Raw genomic sequence first — 21,388 nt, 5'->3', positions numbered from 1 at the left:
AACAGGAAGTGTAAGCTTATTATAGGTTAGTGCCAGAAGAAAAATGCAAGATTTCAGTATTATTTTAAATTAAAGATGGTAAAATGCTAAATTAGAAAAAACATCACCAATCATTCAAAAAAAAAACCCTGATTAAAACAACAGGTAATTTTCTGATGACACGTTGCCTTTAAAGGGGTATTCCAGGCAAAAACTTTTTTATATATATAAACTGGCTCCGGAAAGTTAAACAGATTTGTAAATTACTTCTATTAAAAAAATCTTAATCCTTCCAATAGTTATTAGCTTCTGAAGTTTTCTGTCTAACTGCTCAATGATGATGTCACGTCCCGGGAGCTGTGCATGATGGGAGAATATCCCCATAGGAACTGCACAGCTCCCGGGACGTGAGTCATCAGAAAGCAGTTAGACAGAAAACAACAACTCAACTTCAGAAGCTAATAACTATTGGAAGGATTAAGATTTTTTAATAGAAGTAATTTACAAATCTGTTTAACTTTCCGGAGCCAGTTTATATATATAAAAAAGTTTTTGCCTGGAATACCCCTTTAAGTTACTTATGATGCATTTGGGCAATGATTGCAAAAGTATACATACCCCTGGTTTTCCCGCTTTCATTTAATCTCCTTTCATACTCTTCTATAACTTTAACTAAATCCTTAAATTCGATCTCACTCAGCACAGAAGTCTGCCTGCTCATAACACAGAATCTGCATTTTACAAGCAAAGTACCAGCGCTGGCATGTGGATATCCTTTCGCCCTTTACATTTAGAAATAAGTGGACACAATACACCTAGAGCTTTACTAGAATTCGAAATGAGTTGGACTGCGGGATTACAGGATGATCCTAAATGTACAGCTTCCCTGTTATCAGCTGGCAGACGTCCACGTTGGGCGAGGCCTGTCTGAGGTCACAGATTCTCTTAAAGATAAGTCACTTGATCCAAAGTTCTTTTTTATTTGTGTTACCCTGTGAGAAGATTTTCTGTATTCTCTGTATTGAACACAATTACAAAAAGTCATTTCTGAGAACAGAACTAAACATTTTACACAGAATTTAGAATGAGGCAGCTATGACGTAAATCTTATTCATAGATGTAAACAAACAAAACGATCCTCCATGTATCATGTACATAAAAAACAAAACATGATCGATGCTTTTTCATTCTTAGGTGGCTTTTAATTTCAAATTTGGGACTTCGAAATCTGGGTTGGACTGTGTAAAATAGAAATTTGATTCTTAATGTTATTATTCCAATGTAGACAACATTGAACGCCGATGGAAGATGTGAGGCAGCACGCTGATGATGACACAACTATGACATTTCTGAAAACCAAAACATTCCTCAACATGATTTTTTTCCCCCACATACTATCGATTGCATCCTCCAATCGGCACACACATTATACAATTGTATCTACTGTTGCTTCTCTAGGAAAAAGAAAAATGATAGTGCATATCAGACATACGTTTTGTACACCATCTAAAGGATGGTATTTAAAAATCCACTTGCTGGTATCTAGAGTAATCTTGTATACGGGAACACAGGCAATCCACGATTGCAGTTTTTTTTTTGTTTTTTTGAACAAAGATTGTGAATAACACCCAGTTATATACAGTGGGAGACACCATGCAAGTGACACGTACTGCATCGTAAACATTAAAATATATCCCTTCCCGCATAACCCATTAGTGAATTTATAATTTCATATATATATATTTGATGTGATACTATCCACTCAAGATAATACAACGCTTTTTTTTTATATTAGCAAACATTACAAGAAGTTTACTTTCTTGAATGCTGTTTTTTGTTTTATACTTCTAAAGAGATCAAAATAAATTAAACATTTTATACATAATTACATATGGAGAGTTAACTTATTTTATCTTTTTAGTTCAGTACAAAGATACTTGCCAAAGTCCACCTAATGCATACTATGTTTTTATTTTTAACAATCGCTAGGTATATTACTCTCAATCTGAGATGAACAGCAATTTATTTTTTAAATTTGTGTGCTTACTTAGGAATTGCTATGTAAACCCTCTTGGGGTTGAAGAATTCAGATTGTTAGGTTACAACATATAACCTCCATCATTCTTAAGCCCCAAGAAGGCAAAAAAATAATAAACATTAAATAAAGACTTTCTACAGTAGTCTGGTTTTTTTTGGTTGCAGGAGGACACATTAAAGCCCACTTAATGGTTTGCAACCAGTTATCTTTCCTTGCTGTATCAGACGGAGAAATACAAAATAAAATAAAAACCTCAACTCTTATATTAAGGGGTTAAAACACTGGACAGATTAGCAGCTTACAAACTTTGGCTTCAATCCAGTACTCAAAAAAGCTAAAACTGTGATTTCGATCCTTCTTATGCATGGTGTATCATTATGAAATTGGAGTTGTTGTTTTTTTGTGTGTTTTCGTACCACTTTTCATTTTGTAAATAACAGGACTAGCTTCTCCAATTGTCTCCGACACACAGATGTGAACAATGCAACAATCCTGTCACTTTAAAAAGTTTTCAGCCAATTTCATTCCATTCAAAAATAATCCTTCATAAAGTACAAAGCTACATAATGAAAACAATGGGGTCAGTCTAGCATCAAAAACAAAACAAAAAAGCAAAATAAAATTTTTCTCTTTTAAAAACTGGCATTTAAAATAATAATACAAAAGCTGAGGGTCACACAGGTCTTCGTGCAATGGAGACCTGAATAGTTCTCAGCCTGTCAAATGGAGGCAGCAAAGTACCTTAACAAAAAAGTCTCTTGGTGCTAAAATGTAGTGGTAAAAACAAAAAGCACATTTCACATTCTGTCTGCCCAATTTTGAGAAATTGGAAAGTTAAAATGACAAAAACTGATCCATTTTGAACAAAGGTTAAATCCCCTATTTGCAAGTTTGTAATTTTTTTTTGTTGTTTTTTTTTTTTTTTTTTAGTGGACACAAAAAATTTATACATCTATTGTGAAGTCCATGGAAGCCTTTAAAATTACAAGACTACATGTTGTAGGCCACATATATGGGGTCCAGCTGATCTGCCAAAAACCCATCTCGCAGGTGCATACGCTGTTTCTCTCCACGGGAGTTGATAGGAATGACACCAATGTCCACCACTACGACCACACCTACAATAAGATAATGTTCCTCCAAGATCACGTTGGTGACTAGTGGTACCAGATCCAGGGCTTCCTGTTCAGAGCCATCAAGTTCTACAACAACGACCAACAAATTTGTCCAGGTAAACACAGCACTGGCGGGAAAAAGATTAAGGTGAATAAGTTGTACAAAAAAACAATGGAATGGAATACACAATATTTTATCAACATTCTTTTTAAAGGGAGCTTGAAACATGGCTTAAACTAGGACACTAATGTAGACAATATTACGAGTTTATAAAATTAATTTACAGCATGTGATACCTACAAAATACAACAAATCACTATTTCTTACGGAGACAATGATGAATTTAATGGGCAACATAAATGACCCAGTAACTGTTCGTGTGGCCTAGCCCCGATTAAAGGGGTAGTCTAGTGGTGAAAAACTTATCCCCTATACTAAGTATAGGGGATAAGTTTGAGATCGCGGGGGGTCCGACCGCTGGGGCCCCCTGCGATCTCTATGTACAGGGGCCAGGCTCTCCGGCCAGATAGCGGGTGTTGACCTCCGCACGAAGCGGCGGCCGACACGCCCCCTCAATACATCTCTATGGCAGAGCCGGAGATTGCCGAAGGCAGCGCTCCCGCGGGCTGTCGGGGCTCCGTACAGGAGATCGCAGGGGACCCCAGTGGTCGGACCCCCTGCGATCTCAAACTTATCCCCTATCCTTAGGATAGGGGATAAGTTGTTCACCACTGGGTCACCACTGGACTACTCCTTTAAGCCTTGTGATGGCTTAACAAATGAGCGCCGATCAGCAAGATTGCCACTTGTTGCATGCCTCCCATTGTTATAGGGCCCTTACACAACAGTGTCTCAGGGTAACTGTTACTTGATGGTCTCTACAAACTTTGATTTTTGTAGACATCTTTTTATTGGCTTTCTTTATTCTCTTCTGGTCAGCCATGTCATAAAGAAAACTTTTTTGTAACATTAACCATTACAATATTTTCTGTTTGATTCAGACAATTTTTTGCAATTGTTCATGATTGTTGGTTATAATTTAATTTATTGTTTTTTTTGTAATCTTATACTCTATACATAGAATTCTTATTAAAATGATTACTATAGAAAATACCTATTGTAAAATAGAACACAAAGCTCTTACCATTCTGTAACACTCTTGTGGGCTCTGATCACAGATGTTTCTATATCAATTGGGTGATATCTCATCCCCCGTAGCTCCATTGCTTCATCCAGTGCCCCAACCACATAAAGAGCATCGTGCCTTTCTATAGAGATAAAAACAAACAAAATCTATATCTAAGCTTCTTTTGTCACTTATACTATTTTATCTCTTTGAACTATCATTCTTTTTATACAGATATTGATACAAGTTCTAGACAACTTTATAGGTCATAACTATGGGACTCCACTGCAAAATTTTGTGAACTTTACTGTTCACCAGACGACCTACGATGACCATGGCAGAATTCTTCTGATTGCTGAGCAAATAAATAAACATTGAGGTTGTATGGCAGTGGTGGCAATGGCAACAAAAGTTGCTGTTGAACCCTGACTATTATTGTTAAAGGATTTAACTGGTCTAGTGGCTAAGTCCTTCCATTTGCCAGAACAAACAAGAAGAAGCCCTTAGCTGATCGCTTTCTTTTCACTTTCTCTTCGTTCTCCCTCCAGGAGAGGGATTCTTTAGAAAGTGTATGAGTCTGTCTCTTCAGCTAGGAAGGAAATGGGAAGAAAATCACTTATATGAGCTCTTCTCCCTGTTCGTTCTAGCAATTGGTGAAGGTCTTAGCACCCAGACCCTGACCAATCAAATCTTTTGACAAGTCTCTATTACATAGAGTTTTACATTCATTTACAAAAACATTACAAAAACTTTAAAGTAGTTCCTAGCAATGTTACAACCGTAGTAAGGCCAGATTGACTTGTGTGTCAGAGGTTCTGGTCAAATAACTGGACCAAAAAATTTTTTTTTTGGGGGGGGGGGGGGGGGGGCAAAATAAAATCTAGATAAATGGAAGACACAAATGGAACCAATTAAAGTCAATGGGGTCCATTGTGCAGCAGACTGGATGGCTCAGTGTGCTGCTGCTGAATGGAAGAAGTGAACATGACCTTACAGGTGTGCATCATAAACCATCCTTCTTCTCTACTACTTAGTAATGGTGCTACTTTTTAATACTAGTGAAAGAGTAGCATAAAGTTTCATTTATAGTCTTACCTCCATTAGCATCTGTTAGTTCCGTTCTTCTCAAGAAACCCAGGTAACCCGTTCTTGCCCATACAGTTTGCGTGTCTCCAAAGCTAAGCCTAGAACTGAAGTGATCAGACTGCAGGGACTCATCTCCATAAATTGTGAAGTAGCCACTGGCATTGTGAGCGCTATGAACCCAAATCTATAAAACAAAAATGTATTTTTATTTTTTATTTGTTTCAATGTAAGCTAAGCTTTGCCTAGGTTGTTTAATCTATAAGAAAATTAAACTGTGAGAAATAATTTACTGACATGAAAGGCTGATACCACATCCAGTATTTTTAGTCAATTATCACTGCTAATGGTGGTGAAACAGTTATGTTTAGCTCAGGTTCCTTATGTTAATACTAATACTCAGGTTCTACATTTGTAGACTATTAAGCATAAATTTAAACTAAGTCTTAGGCAGTTTTTAGTTATCTTCTCCAATGGACTAAAACAAACAATGAAACTTCTGATTTTATTTTTGAAGTTTAGAAGTGGTCCTTTCAAGAACTGGTCTTCTACAGGGTGGTCTTCTCAAAGAAGATGGCCACTATGTATATTATGTTTGTATCTTGTTGAGGTTTTAATTTACTGAGACAGTTTAACCATAGTCTAGAGACAGTATAAGAATGAGTCAGATTTATCAAAGTGGCTTACATTGTATGGTAAGTTTGATGCAACTTTAATCAGATTTTCCTAACTTTACATGACCTACTGGTTGGTTTAACACCTAGAGGAGGCAGGATGTAAATGTATGCCATGGCTCCCTGGTACTTAGTGCACAAGGGAGTACATTTACGGGCCGAGGCATGTGTGATAAGTTTTTGTTTCCTGGATAAGCAATTTGAAAGTTACATCTTGAATTACAATAGGCATCTAGTCTAAGCTGAAATACCATACATACTTACACACTGCACTCCCTACAGGTTTCTGTCACTTCTATATGCGACATCAGGGGAGATCCGCGCAGTATGCAATATGCATGAATCAAACAAGGAGCGTAAGGCTGCCATTAGGACATGACAGTGTGACTGCAGTCTAAGGAGCTGGGGAAAATAGCAGGAAAAAAATACAGCTTGTGCCGTCTTTTTCTCCCGCAAATCCAGTCAAAAAAAGCCGGTGCCCGACGGCACCCATAATAGTAAATGACCTGTTGTTCCCAGTCACGAGAATGGCCGTTGAAGTCACAAAAAAAAAAAAAAGAGACTTTAATGGCCGTCCTTGATGGGGCGCAACGGCAGTGTGAAAGATTTAGCAACCAGCTAACTCGCTCCTATTACAAATATAGGAATAAAGATAATGACCAAGTTCTTGTCCAAGTACTAGTTCAGTGACACCTGTGGACAAATATACTATATAGTGGTGCTGTCAGATCATAATTTCCAGTGATATCCAGATCAATGGATCTGTTAGATGTTTTCAGGCGCTGCCTCAATGGTTTTTTGCATTGGCAGAGGGCCAGTCAGTCTGCCGGCCACTAGTGCAGTTGGTCTCTAGGGGATACAGGTGACTGTATTATACTCACAATATATTTTAGTACTTGCCTTTTAAGTTTTGAGATATTTGTTTGCTGGGATATTGATATACCATGTCAGTGAATACCTCTCCAAACCCAACACCCTATTATTGGCTTAATATACGTCAAAATCTTGCACCAAAATTTTTCAAGCATGTAGACACATTTTAAGCCATGCCATGTTTGAACGAAATGATGCACCTTTATCAAAACCACACTGCCTTCTATAGAAAACATGACCCTTGATTGGACACAGTGAAAAAATATCTAAAAACCCCTTATCTATGTATCACAGTATGCTGTGTCCGACTTCTGATGCATTTGCAATAGTATGTCTGCGCTATTCAACGTGACACATATATCAATAAATGAGGATCTAGATGGTGCGAATACTATTTACACTATGTATTACCTCTATATAATGCTGAATTATAGGCTCACTCGGTAGCATATACCATCAATATAAAAACTAGAAAATTGTTAGAACTACTCAGAAGCAGCGGAGGGTTCATTATTCAGCAGCAAAATTCCAAAAGCCGTTATCAAATTCTTTATATCAATTACATTGGTCCCATAAAGCTTAATGTATAAAAGAAAGAATTTATTGCTAGGAAAGTTATTATCTTAACAAAGAAAATGCTTTAGACACAAGTTAATCGTGTGTCATTTCACATTGGCGTTTTCTAAAGCAAAATGCTACTTTCATGTTCTAAGCAAGAAAGACGACATTGCTAAAGCTCATTGATTAATGTTCTGTCACGATTCAGAAGGGAATTTAATCCCCTTTATAAACAGCAATAAATCGTAAGGCTCTAATACCAAGACTTTGATTTCCAATATGCAGATATATTAAATATTAGATGCCAGAGGAAGAGAATAATGTAAAAGATTAAGAATAAAACAACAACAAAAACCACGATGGAGATGTACAAACAAAAAAAAGACATCAACAAACCCAATAGCAGGGAAAGAGGTCTCAGGCACTGAAGACTTTTTAAGCTTCCTATAGTAGTTTTCCAAGATTTTAGTGAATTTTTGGAAAACCTCATAGACTAGGTTCAGACTGGGGAATTTCCGAGCCTAATTCTGTTTAGAAATTCTGCTTGAAAATTCTAATGCAGCATTGCTGTCAATGAGAATCCTCTGCACCATGCACACTGTGGAATTTCAGCAGCAGAAGCTAGAAAAAAAAGGTATTTCGGCTTAATCAGTGCGGTATACATTGCTATTTATGGGGATGGTCCTAGTCCATGCGGTCCAGTGCCAGGCACCATCGGAATCTCCAGATGGAATATTTCTGAAGTATATATATTTAAAATATATTTCCGAAATATAACAAAAAGAAAACAAATAAACAAAAATTCTTGAAAAACAACCACACTTTGGCACTCATATAGATTTCATATAGATAAAAGAAGTCTTTTATTTTACACATCACCTGAAGTAATAATCTTCAGAGAAAAAGATGGATGACTTACCTCGCCAAGATGAGAGTCTCCAAGCGGTCCCTTTGTTTCAGGATTTGCGATGATTATTCGAACACCTGGAAGGATCTTGTAAGAAAGGAACAGACAATAATAAATGCAATGATAGTGATGCAGTCAGGTCAATATATGGGAGAAAATGGAAGATGTTAGCGCCAGATATATCATCAGCAGAGCGGAGAACACGTGTAGGATGGTAGACAGAGGTGAGGGAGGAGATGTAAGGTGGTGCAGTACTGGGGAGAGTTCTGTGAGTAAGACTGAGGATTTTGTACTCTTTTATGAACTAAACGGGTAACCAGTGTAGTGACAGACATAGGGGGAGGCATAAGTGTAATGAATGGAGAGGAAGAGGAGTCTGGCTGCTGCATGAGGAAGAGGAGTCTGGCTGCCGCATGAGAAAGAGGAGTCTGGCTGCCGCATGAGGAAGAGGAGTCTGGCTGCCGCATTTAGGATGGACTGGAGAAAGAGAGCTACGATATTCATGACAGTTTTAACTGTATCAGCAGTAAGGAAAGGGCGGATTCTGGAGATGTTTCTGAGGTGCAGATGACAAAAACATAGAAGGGAGTAAATATAGGGAGTGGAAGAAAGATCAGAATCTAGCATGACTCCAAGACAGTGAGCTTGCTGCCTGGAAGTTATGGTAGTACTGGACATGGAAATGGAAATGTCAAGTTTAGGTAGGTTAGTCAAAATATAGAGGAAATACAAGAAGATTAGTTTTCGAATTATTTAATTTTAGATATATGGAGGACATGATGTTTGAGACAGCAGAGAGACAGTCACTGGTATTTTATAGGAGTGCAGAGGTGATGTCACAGGAAGAGGTATAGAGTTGTGTGTCATCAGAATAGAGATGGTACTGAAAGCCAAATATACTAATCATTTTTCCAATAGTGAATGTGTAGAAAGAAAAGAGGTGAGGACCCAGGACTGATCCCTGAAGAACCTTGATAGCAAGGGGAAGAGGAGAGAGAGTAATGCTTGGAAAATGAGACACTGAAGGATCAGTCAGAGAGATAGTAGTGCCGGGAAAATGAGACACTGAAGGATCGGTCAGAGAGATAGTAATGCCGGCAAAATGAGACACTGAAGGATCGGTCAGAGAGATAGTAGTGCTGGGAAAATTAGACACTGAAGGATCGGTCAGAGAGATAGTAGTGCCGGGAAAATGAGACACTGAAGGAGCGGTCAGAGAGATGGGAGGAAAACCAGGAGAGAGCAGAGTCGTAACTGATAAGCAGAGAAGAATCAATGTAATCCACTTACTTTTCCTGATTCCATGAGAGGCAAACTGTGCGGAGACCCTCTTTCTACCAAACGAACTCTGAAACACAGACAAGTAAGAAGCCTCAGCGAAAAGAACTAAATTACAATAAGTCACATGGACAGTTAAGATTATGTTCACACATGAAGCCATGACTGCAAAGCACATAAGTGATGAGAACCATTAACACGCGATGGAGTACAACAAACCAGATGGGTAACATCACTTCTATAAGAAGGTGGTCCTGTTTCATTGTAGGGAGACAGGGCAGTGTGGGAGATCTAGCTTCTGCTAGGTACTAACACTTTAGTCAACCATGTATTATAACATACTGAGTGGATTCATTCACACTATGTTTGCCAATGTGTCCCAATGTATAGGCATACTGATGTAGCAGACTAACTACAAATGCCTATGAAACGTTCAATGTTTTCTACACCTATCCATTAATCATAGGTTTCCATTTTAAAGTTTCTATCATTAAAAAAAATGTATTTGACACGTCATAGACACACATTGAAACAGAAAGGGTCTGGGTGTTCAGACGCCAACAATCCCTAGAACAAACAGGACAAAGCACTTTGTTAAAGGGGTACTCTGCTGCCCCATCGTTCTGAACATTGTGCTCTGAACACTTGGCGCCGGCGGCAGGGGTTGTGACATCACAACCACGCCCCTCGTGACGTCACACCACGCCCCCTCAATGCAAGTCTATGGGAGGGGGTGTGGCTACTTCCACGCCCCTTCCCATAGACTTGCATTGAGGGGGCGTAATCGTGACATCACGAGGGGCATGGTAATGAAGTCACGACCCCTGCCGCCGGCACCCAACATTCTAAACCAACCCTGGGTGCTGCACAGAGATTGCTGCGGGACCCCCCACGATCAGACATCTTATTTTACACTGTATGTTGTTTTTTCTTTCTTTTTTAAAGAATACCTCTTTGCTGTTCCATGCAGCAGAAACAAAATTGTATACCAGCCTATAGACCACCTATAGGTTGGGTTCAAGTCCTGGGAAAAAAAGTGTGGGAACTAACCCAAGATTTCCACTCAAGGGCTGGTCCTACAGGACTCCTGCTAATGGGAATGGTGTTCTTGTCATTCCTATTAGTTCCTGAAGGCCTTGAGCACTGCCTATAGGAATATGTGTGACATACAGTGGCTATAAAAAGTCTACACACTCTTTTAGACAAGTTTAAAGGGGTTATCCAGGAAAAAACTTATTTTTAGATCAACTGGCTCCAGAAAGTTAAACAGATTTGTAAATTACTTCTATTAAAAAAATCTTAATCCTTCCAATAATTATCAGCTACAGAAGTTGAGTTGTTCTTATCTGTCTGGAAACCGTGCTCTCTGCTGACATCTCTGCTTGTCTCAGGAACTGCACAGAATAGAAGAGGTTTGCTATGGGAATTTGCTTCTACTCTGGACAGCTCCCGAGACACGTGTCATCAGAGAGCACTTAGACAGAAAAGAACGACTCAACTTCAGCAGCTCATAAGTACTGAAAGTATTAAGATTTTATAATAGAAGTTATTTACAAATCTGTTTAACTTTCTGGAGCCAGTTGATATATATATATATATATATATATATATATATATATATAAAAACATTTTTTTCCTGGATAACCCCTAATGGTGTGCACATTTATGCAGGTTATAGTGTAGTATTTTTCTTCAACCATCAAAGTTTTCATCTTGTTAAAAGGAAATCTGCAGTGAAATAAACGTATCCCCTATACACAGGATAGGGGATAAGTGTCTGATCGTGGGGGTACGAATGCTGGGACCCCCACGATATCCTGTATAGGCTCCGGCTCTGCCATGCAGGATGCTGTGGCTGACACGCCCTCTTCATGCATCTCTATGGGAGAGGCGGGGATGCAGCATTCGTGCCTCTCTTATAGAGCTGTATGCCCAACACCGCAATGCCGGGGCCCTGTATGGGAGGGGGGTGGTATTGATTGTGGGTCCCAGTGTTCGGACCCCCCCCACGATCAGACACTTATCCCCTATTCCTGTGTATAGGGAATACGTATATTTCACTGAAGATCTCCTTTAAGCAACTGAATTGTTCACATCATAGGTCACATTAATAGGTGGAAAAAGTTCTGACATAATTTATCTTTGTCTCATTCTTTAACATCATAAGAATCTGGCATTTTAAAAAGGGTGTGTAGACTTTCATATCCACTGTATATTCTGAGAGATTACCAAACCTACTCTATAAGTAAATCAAGAGCTGTATCAGCATAAAATACTGATCCGACCGTTTGTTTTCAGATCCCTAGATGTAATGCGGAGATATACACCACCACTAGAAGAGCTCAGGAGTTTACTGTATACTGTTATTGTATTTAGTCCAACATATTAACAGCATGCAGTCAGCAACTCAGCTACTTCCAGTGGTTATCCTGGGAATTTGGAGCTCTGCATTAACCCAATAAAACCAGACTGTTTCTAGCACAGTACGTTGAATATGGGGTCAGGTTACAATGTCCCAGGAAATACCACTGTATGGCAAAAATACTTTAACCTGATAAAGGATCACTGTATAACCATCAATAAAAAGCAAACTAGGAAGCTGGGTATTGGCAGAGATTTCTACATGCGTTGGCTGCACAACACTTCATCATAGCTGAGCAGTGCTTCCCGAACGCGGTCCTTAAATACCCCCAACCGGTCATGTTTTCAGTATTTCCTTAGTCTTTTATGGGTAATATATTTATGGTCAGTGAATCAGGCATCATCACAATGACATCACCTGTGAAAGACTAAGGAGATCCTGAAAACATGACCTGTTGGGGGTATTTGAGGACCGCGCTTGGGAAACACTGACCTAAGGGACCAAACAATTCTAGCTATTCAGACAATTGCTTTTACATTACTTTTTTTTCTTTATTCCATTAAAGCAACTTTAGTTTTATATAAATGTTGTATAACAAAACACTGATATACTTATGTACGCCTGTAAACTTTCTCTGCTCCTATCCTTAAAGGGGTACTCCACTCCTAGACATCTTATTTCCTATCCAACGGATAGGGAATAAGATGTCTGTTTGCAGTGGTCCCGCTGCTGGGAACCGCTGCGATCTCTGCTGTGGCACCCCAGACATCCAATGTACAGAGCAAACTTCGCTCCGTGTGATGACTGGTGATGCGGGGCGGAGACTCTTGATGTCACAGTCACACCCTCTTGTGATGTCACAGCCACGCCCCCTCAACAAAAATCTATGGGAGGGAGCGTGACTGCCGTCACACCCCCCTCCCATAGACTTGCATTGAGGGGGCGTGGCTGTGACATCACAAGAGGGTGTGACCGTGATGTCATGAGCCTCCGGTGCTGCACCCGATGCTCTAAATGAACATCCAGGTGCAGCAGGGAGATTGCAGGGGTTCCCAGCAGTGAGACCCTCGCGATCAGACCTCTTATCCCCTATCCTTTGGATAGGGGGATAAAATGTCTAGGGGCAGAGAACCCCTTTAAAAGGATTGTACAAAAGATGTCCCTGGACACTTTAGTGACTCCATCTCTGGGCATCATGTCGCCAGCGATCCCAGGGCTACAATAAGTTTGAGTAAGGGCCCAAGTGGCCCGAAATGTGTCGACAGTCAGTAGTATTTACATTTCTGTACTGCTGTATATTATGGCACTGCCTTGAGCAAAACTAAAGTTTTCAGTGGATTGCTGAACTTTCTGAATAGGTTAACTGCTATGATCACAGTTTTCTCTGCAGTAGTGCGGCTATCTATTACAGCTGTCCTCCCACAGGTAACAGCGTGGGCACAATGGCTTTGCCCATGCGATCTGACATATTGGTTTGTCACAGTGTCTCTACTACCTGAGGCCCCTGACATACTATAATGTCAAGGTGTGGGATGAGGTTAAAGAATGACTTGTCGTAAGCTGAAATAAACTGAAAATATTATACTAGTCATTACATACAATTCACCGGGCATTAGACATGCTCACAGTATTACTGCATTATCTGCCTAAGGTCCTATAAATCCCTGAATTTTTGTGGTGTTCCAGAAATCTTACATTCCTTAAAGGGGTACTCCGCCCCTAGACATCTTATCCTCTATCCAAAGTATAGGGGATAAGATGTCAGATCGCTGCAGTCCCGCTGCTGGGGACCCCCGGGATAGCCGCTGCAGCACCCCTCTGTCATTACTGCACAGAGCGAGTTCGCTCTGTGCATAATGATGAGCGATACAGGGGACGGAGCAACGTGACGTCATGGCTCCGCCCCTCGTGACATCACGGCCCGCACCCTTAATACAAGTCTATGGCAGGGGTGTGACGACCGGATAGGGGATAAGATGTCTAGGGCCGCCCCTTTAAAGGGGTATTCCAAGAAAAAAACTTTTTTGTTTTGTTTTGTTATCAACTGGCTCCAGAAAGTTAAACAGATTTGTAAATTACTTCTATTAAGAAATCTTAATCCTTCCAGTAGTTATCAGCTGCTGAAGTTGAGTTGTTCTTTTCTGTCTGACAACAGTGCTCTCTGCTGACACCTCTGCTTGTCTCAGGAACTGTCCAGAGTAGGAGCTGCTCTGGACAGTTCCTGAAACAAGCAGATGTGTCAGCAGAGAACACTGTTGTCAGAAAGAAAAGAACAAGTCCACTTCAGCAGCTGATAACTACTGGAAGGATTAAGATTTTTTAATAGAAGTAATGAGGACTTAAGAACCAAAATTGTAAAAAAATATCAACATTCTCAAGGTTACAAGTCCATCTCCAGAGATCTAGATTTGCCCTTTTTCCATGGTGCTCAACATTATCAAGAAGTTTGCAACCCATGGCACTGTAGCTTATGTCCCTGTGTGTGGATGGAAGAGAAAAATTGATGAAAGATGTCAACATAGGATAATCCGGATTGTGGATAAGCAGCCCCAAACAAGTTCCAAAGATATTCAAGCTGTCCTGCAGGCTCAGGGAGCATCAGTGTCAGCGCAAACTATCCGACAACATTTAAATGAAATGAAACGCTATGGCAGGAGACCCAGGAGGACCCCACTGCTGACCCATAGACCTAAAAAAGAAAGACTACATTTTGCCAAAATGAACTTGAGTAAGCCAAAATCCTTCTGGGAAAACGTCTTGTGGACAGATGAGACCAAGATAGAGCTTTTTTGGTAAAGCACATAATTCTACTGTTTACTGAAAATGGAATGAGGCCTACAAAGAAAAGAACACAGTACCTACAGTGAAATATGGTGGAGGTTCAATGATGTTTTGGGGTTGTTTTGCTGCCTCTGGCACTGGGTGCCTTGAATGTGTACAAGGAATCATGAAATCTGAATATTACCAACGGATTTTGGGTCGCACTGTAAAGCCCAGTGTCAGAAAGCTGGGTTTGCGTCTGAGATCTTGGGTCTTCCAGCAGGACAATGACCCCAAACAAAAAGCACCTAGAAATGGATGGCAACAAAGCGCTGGAGAGTTCTGAAACGGCCAGCAATGAGTCCAGATCTAAATCCCCCAAAACTTTTTTTTTTTTTTTAAATCAACCGGTGCCAGAAAGTTAAACAGATTTGTAAATTACTTCTATTAAAAAAATCTTAGTCTTTCCAGTACTTATTAGCTGCTGAATACTACAGAGGAAATTGTTTTCTTTTTGGAACACAGAGCTCTCTGCTGACATCATAACCACAGTGCTCTCTGCTGACATCTCTGTCCATTTTAAGAACTGTCCAGAGTAGGAGAAAATCACCATAGCAAACATATGCTGTTCTAGACAGTTCCTAAAATGGACAGAGATGTCAGCAGAGAGCACTGTGGTCATGATGTCAGCAGACAGCTACGTGTTCCTAAAAATAAAACCATTTCCTCTGTAGTATACAGACCCTAAAAAGTACTGGAAAGATTAAGATATGTTAATAGAAGTAATTTACAAATCTGTTTAACTTTTTGGCACTAGTTGATAAAAAAATAAATAAAAATTGTTGTTGGGAAAAGGCGCCTTCCAATAAGAGAGACCTGGAGCAGTTTGCAAAGGAAGAGTGGTCCAACATTGCGGCTGAGAGGTGTAAGAAGCTTATTGATGATTATAGGAAGCGACTGATTTCAGTTATTTTTTCCAAAGTGTGTGCAACCAAATATTAAGTTAAGGGTGCCAATAGTTTTGTCCAGCCCATTTTTGGAGTTTGGTGTGACATTACGCCCAATTTGCTTTTTTTCCCTCCCTTTTTTGGTTTAGTTCCAATACACATGTATAGCAAAACATGTGTTACTGCAATCCTTTCCTGTGAGAAATACTTCATTTTTTTTTAACAATTTCGGGGGGGGGGGGGGGGGGGCAACATTTACGGCCATGACTGTATATATATAAATTTTTTTTTCCTGGAATACACCTTTAAGGGCTGACGATACAGATACCGACATACCAAGACCTTATACAATGTGCGCTTTGGAATAATTGATAATCTGCTTTCTTGCAACAGGGGTTTGTGTTGATAGGAAATGTAAGTTTCTCTAGCAGAATGATATAATAAAACCTTATGGAAAGAGGGGCGGACGTCTGCTAGGAGAATACCGCACCATTAGTAATAAATGGCACACACATGTTTCTAATATTTTACTTTAGACAGCCCGCTTACCACATTCTAATTGTAATCCACCGCTACCACTGCGGGGCCAAGAAAACATATCCTCTAATGGAAGGACAGGATTTTATATGGCAGCCATTCTGTATCTGTAATATGCTCAAAGAAGCAAAAAAACCAACAAAAAAACTAAACTGGATAAAAAAAAAATGTGCAAAGAATGTCCTTGGCAACTGCTAAGGAATTGTGGGTAAATTCTTTGAGTTTTTACAGTACAGGTCATGATCGGTACATTCTGTATCTATACGTGTACATGTAAAGTCCTGCGCCGTAATGTGTGCAGTGTGTCCGCGCTTTAGGTCACACTAAAAACAGCATCGTCTGCATAGGGGTCTATGGGGTTTTGGATGAGGTTTCTTCATCTTGCATCCACATTGCTTAGGGTGGGTCCACACCACGATTTTGCTATACGGTTTCGTAAAAAAAAAGAAAAACGTATGCAACCGTACAGAAAGCCGTGCCCATAGACTTCCCATTCAAAACCGTATGCACCATAATGCATACGGTTGTCTCCGTTTTTCAAACCATACTTTTTTTTTTCTTGACATAAAATAGTGGCCTACCACGGTTTTTGGTAAAAGTGAAAAACTGTATTAAACCGTATACGTTTTTTTTTAAACATGGGAGTCAATGGGAACCGTACAGAACCGTATGTGCGTACGGTTCCATCCAGTTTTCACCATACGGTTTTTGACTTTCCACAGTTTTTTTTCTTGAAATTTCAATAAAACAAGTGAAACTTTATTCATAATGGAGTGAAAAGTTCAAAACGTATACGTTTTTTTTCTTAAAAAACGGATGAGACCGGACATCATTTTTCAAACAGTATACGGTTTTTAACCGTATACAGATAAAAATTTGGACACACGTTTTGATACAGTTTAGTCAGGCTTTGAGGAATCCGTTTTTTTTTTTTAATCAAAAACCTGATACAAGAACTGTATTGCAAAAACGTGGTGTGAACCCAGCCTTATACTGTACACAAAGCAGATTTTCTACAGGAAATTATTAGCATATGAACTCCACATAGTCCAAGATGGTGTTTCCCAACCAGGGTGCCTCCAGCTGTTGCAAAACTACAACTCGTGCTGGGAGTTGTAGTTTTGCAACAGCTGGAGGCACCCTGGTTGGCAAAGACTGCTCTATAACTACGTTCACAGCAGAAATCCAAGGCGAGCCACAGATTCAGACATTGACTTTAGCTCCAACAAATGGGGCTCATTTGATGGCTCTTACATTGGGGGAGATTTATCTTTTGGTTTTGATAAATCCCCCATTGCCTACATGACATCCATGGAGATGATGCATCAAGAAGTCACTTTTTTTTTCACGTAGTGTGGATTTCCAATCTTTATCAGAAACAAATCTGCATCACATGAACTATGCCACAGATTACGGTAACAGCAGATTTAAAATCCACTGTGAGAATGTTCCATAATGGTTTGATGTGGTATTTGTCACTATTTAATTACCCTTAAACCAATACCCCCCATGTATTCCAAACTCTTTCAATTTTGCACCTAAAAATCCATATTATGGCTTATTTTTTGCACCACCAATTCTACTTTGTAACGACGTCAGTCATTTTACCCAAAAATATACGGCGAAAGGGAAAAAAAATCATCGTGAGACAAAATTGAAAAAGTACAAAACGCCATTTTGTAACTTTTGGGGGCTTCCGTTTCTACGCAGTGCATATTTGGGTAAAAATGACATGTTCTCTTTATTCTGTAGGTCTATACGATTAAAATGATACTCTACTTATATAGGTTTGATTTTGTTGTACTACAAAAGTATCAGGAACTGTCCAGAACAGGAGCAAATCCCCATAGAAAACATATGCTGCTCTGGACAGTTCCTGATACAGAAAGAGGTGTCAGCAGAGAGCACTGTGGACAGAAAAAAAATAAAAGAAAAAAAAAAGAAATCCAAAAACTAAAGAACTTTCTATGTAATATACAGCCGCTAATAAGTACTGGAAGGATAAAGATTTTTTTAATAGAAGTAATTTACAAATCTGGTTAACTTTCTGGCATCAGTTGTTAAAAAAAAAATGTTTTCCACCGGAGTACCCCTTTAAATAATTTCTTCCTAGAGACATTGCTAGTGCAACCACCAGGTGGCAGCATCAGACCCAGTAAGGCAAGTATCAGAGACTCAGACTATGACGGTATGAATTTATGGCTGGCTGCGCACTGGATATGTGGGATATAGAATTTTTTGCAACTACAATACTGTACCTATAATGGCCAGTTATGTAACAAACAAGGCCCAACTTTGCTTATAAAGGTCCTTTTACACAGGTCGACTATCGTCTGTATAAGAATTCTTAAAGGGGTAGTCCAGTGGTGAACAACTTATCCCCTATCCTAAGGATAGGGGATAAGTTTGAGATCGCGGGGGGTCTGACCGCTGGGGCCCCCTGCGATCTCTCTGTACGGGGGCCAGGCTCTCCGGCCAGATAGCGGGTGTTGACCTCCGCATGAAGCGGCGGCCGACACGCCCCCTCAATACATCTCTATGGCAGAGCCGGAGATTGCCGAAGGCAGCGCTTCGGCTCTGCCATAGAGTTGTATTGAGGGTGCGTGTCGGCCACCGCTTCGTGTGGAGGTCGACACGCCCCCTTCCCGCAGGCTGTCGGGGCTCCGTACAGGAGATCGCGGGGGGCCCCAGCGGTCGGACCCCCCGCGATTTCAAACTTATCCCCTATCCTTAGGATAGGGGATAAGTTGTTCACCACTGGGTTTACCACTGGACTACTCCTTTAAGAGCCCTCGGTCCCAATAATCGGCCCATGTACAAGGCCAGAGATCAGCTGATGAAGGAGAAAACACTGGATAGTTGGTGGACCTAAATCATCATTATTGCCTGCACATTAACCTTTATAAACTGGGGATAGGCCTGACAGATTGAGTCCTGTGAAGGATCAGTGAACTAGTGCGGATCAACGTGATCAGCGTTCATTGTCAGGAGTCTGCGGGCCCATGTAAAAGGGCCCTAAAGAGATATTCTGAAGTCAGGAACAGCATAAAAAATGCTTCAGAAGAATATATCCTTATTTAATTGTCTGCCCCAGTTCTAAAACAAACAAAAATTTATACATTTTTTGGCGCCATGCACTTCCTGGTTGAACAGTTGCTCAGCACTACAATTCCCAGAATGCATAGCTTTCCCTCAGTTCTTCATTACAGTTGGAGATGAGCGAAGTTACAGTGATTCGATTCGTCATGAACTTCTCGGCTCGGTGTTTACTGACTTTATCCAGCATAAATGAGTTCAGCTTTCAGGTGCTCCGGTGGGCTGGAGACTCTCTCCTAGGACTGTATCCACCTTTTCCAGCTACTGGAGCACCAGAAAGCTGAACTCATTTATGCAGGCTAAAGTCAGCAAACACCGAGCCGAGAAGTTCGTGACGAATTGAATCACTGTAACTTCGCTCATCTCTAATTACAGTCCTCCCACAGCAGCCCTGCTACTTGCCAGTTCCCCACCCAGAGCTGTTGCATAAGGTGGAGCTTGAGCCCAGACAAGATCCAGCAAAGCTTCCTGAGACAGCAGATCAGGATGAGTCATCTCACCAGAGAGGGAGGAGCCGGTAGCTCGAGACAACACCACAGTGACAAAGAAAGAACAACACAACTTCCTGTCATGGATGAATCCCACAAAAGCACACTGAAGCCAGTACAATATGTGAAAGCACTATATTAGTAAATTATACGTCTTGGGGTGATAATCCTATTAAAACACTATTTTCTGACACTGGAATATCCCGTTGATAGAGAAACGCTCCATACCTGTGGCACACAATGGCTCTGTAGGACATATGCTGCAAACTTACAATCATGTGCATAATGCTTGGAGGAGACATCGCCATCTTATAAGGTAAAAGACGTTTTCTAGAATATGCCTATGTTCAGAAGGGGTCTGACTTTTGAAAAACCCCTCCAGTCCTGATAATGAAGGGGCTGCTGATGTGATTTAGTAAAGTGTCCCCTACGCACAACTGTGCTTGTCCCCATTCGCTTGGATGCAGCAGTAATTCAGAACAGGTACAGTAGCTGGCTAGGGTACTTCCCGGCATTCTCACCACTGGTGGGGGTCACAAAAATGGCTTCACTTTATTAGATAGGTAACTATACCAACAGAAACAAAAAGATATCCTGCACTGCAGCAATACAGGTCATCCGGCTCCACTTCTGGACCGCCAACAGACGGGCGGACAAGGCTGGCGTGGGGCACTCAGAGGCAACTGCTGCGCGAAACCGACGGCAGTCACCTCTGAGTGCCCCACGCCAGCCTTGTCCGCCCGTCTGTTGGAGGTCCAGAAGAGAAGTCGTATGAGGCCGGGTTCACACCATGTTTTTGCAATACAGTTCCCATATACGTTTTCAATTTGAAAACTGTACAGAACCGTACTGAAAACCGTATGCATTGACTCTCCATTGAAAACTGTATGCCAAACGATGCATCAGGTCGTGTTCGTTTTGCATCCTGTGCAGTTTTGTCAGTTTTTTTCCTGTACCCAAAACCGTAGTCTACCACAGTTTTTGGTTCGGGTGAAAAAACGTATTGAAACGTATATGTTTTTTTTTTAACATGGGAGTCAATGGGAGCAGAACAGAACCGTATGTGGGTACGGTTCTATCCGGTTTTCACCATACGGTTTTTGACTTTCCACAGTTTTTTTCTTGAAATTTCAACCAAACAAGTGAAACTTTATTCATAATGGAGTGAAAAGTTAAAAACGTATACGTTTTTTTCTTTAAAAAAAAGGATGCAACCGGACATTTTTCAAACCATATATGGATTTAAATATGTACACACGTTTTGATACAGTTTAGTCAGGTTTTAAAGGGGTACTCCGCTGCTCAGCGTTTGGAACAAACAGTTTTAAACTCTGGAGCCGGCGCTGGGGGCTCGTGACGTCATAGTCCCGCCACCTCATGATCTCACACCCCACCCCCTCAATGCAAGTCTATGGGAGGGGGCGTGACAGCCGTCACGCCCCCTCCCATAGACTTGCATTGAGGGGATGGGGTGTCACGAGGGGCGGGGCTATGATGTCACGAGCTCCCGTCGCCAGCTCCAGCGTTCGGGACAGTTTGTTGAGCAGCGGAGTACCCCTTTAAGGA

General features: G+C 40.7%; 1 protein-coding gene across 10 annotated transcripts in view; it reads right to left on the bottom strand.

Moving 5' to 3' along the window:
* Positions 1–939: 939 nt before the first annotated feature.
* DIP2C (disco interacting protein 2 homolog C) overlaps positions 940–21,388 on the bottom strand; it is a 496,242-nt gene continuing 475,793 nt past the window's right edge. For all 10 annotated transcript variants that reach the window (XM_056519534.1, XM_056519533.1, XM_056519538.1 and 7 more), the window contains 5 exons: positions 9,645–9,702; positions 8,367–8,441; positions 5,355–5,529; positions 4,278–4,401; positions 940–3,260 (listed from right to left, as the gene is read on the bottom strand). In XM_056519534.1, the coding sequence (XP_056375509.1) occupies positions 3,008–3,260; positions 4,278–4,401; positions 5,355–5,529; positions 8,367–8,441; positions 9,645–9,702 (685 nt within the window). In that variant the 3' untranslated portion in view covers positions 940–3,007. The remainder of the gene's footprint in view (positions 3,261–4,277; positions 4,402–5,354; positions 5,530–8,366; positions 8,442–9,644; positions 9,703–21,388) is intronic.

Source organism: Hyla sarda, chromosome 5 (assembly GCF_029499605.1).
Source record: "Hyla sarda isolate aHylSar1 chromosome 5, aHylSar1.hap1, whole genome shotgun sequence".
In the NCBI taxonomy this organism is placed as follows: Eukaryota; Metazoa; Chordata; class Amphibia; order Anura; family Hylidae; genus Hyla; species Hyla sarda.
The sequence above is the reverse complement of the archived record's forward strand: the minus strand, read 5'-3'. Positions and strand labels throughout refer to the sequence as shown.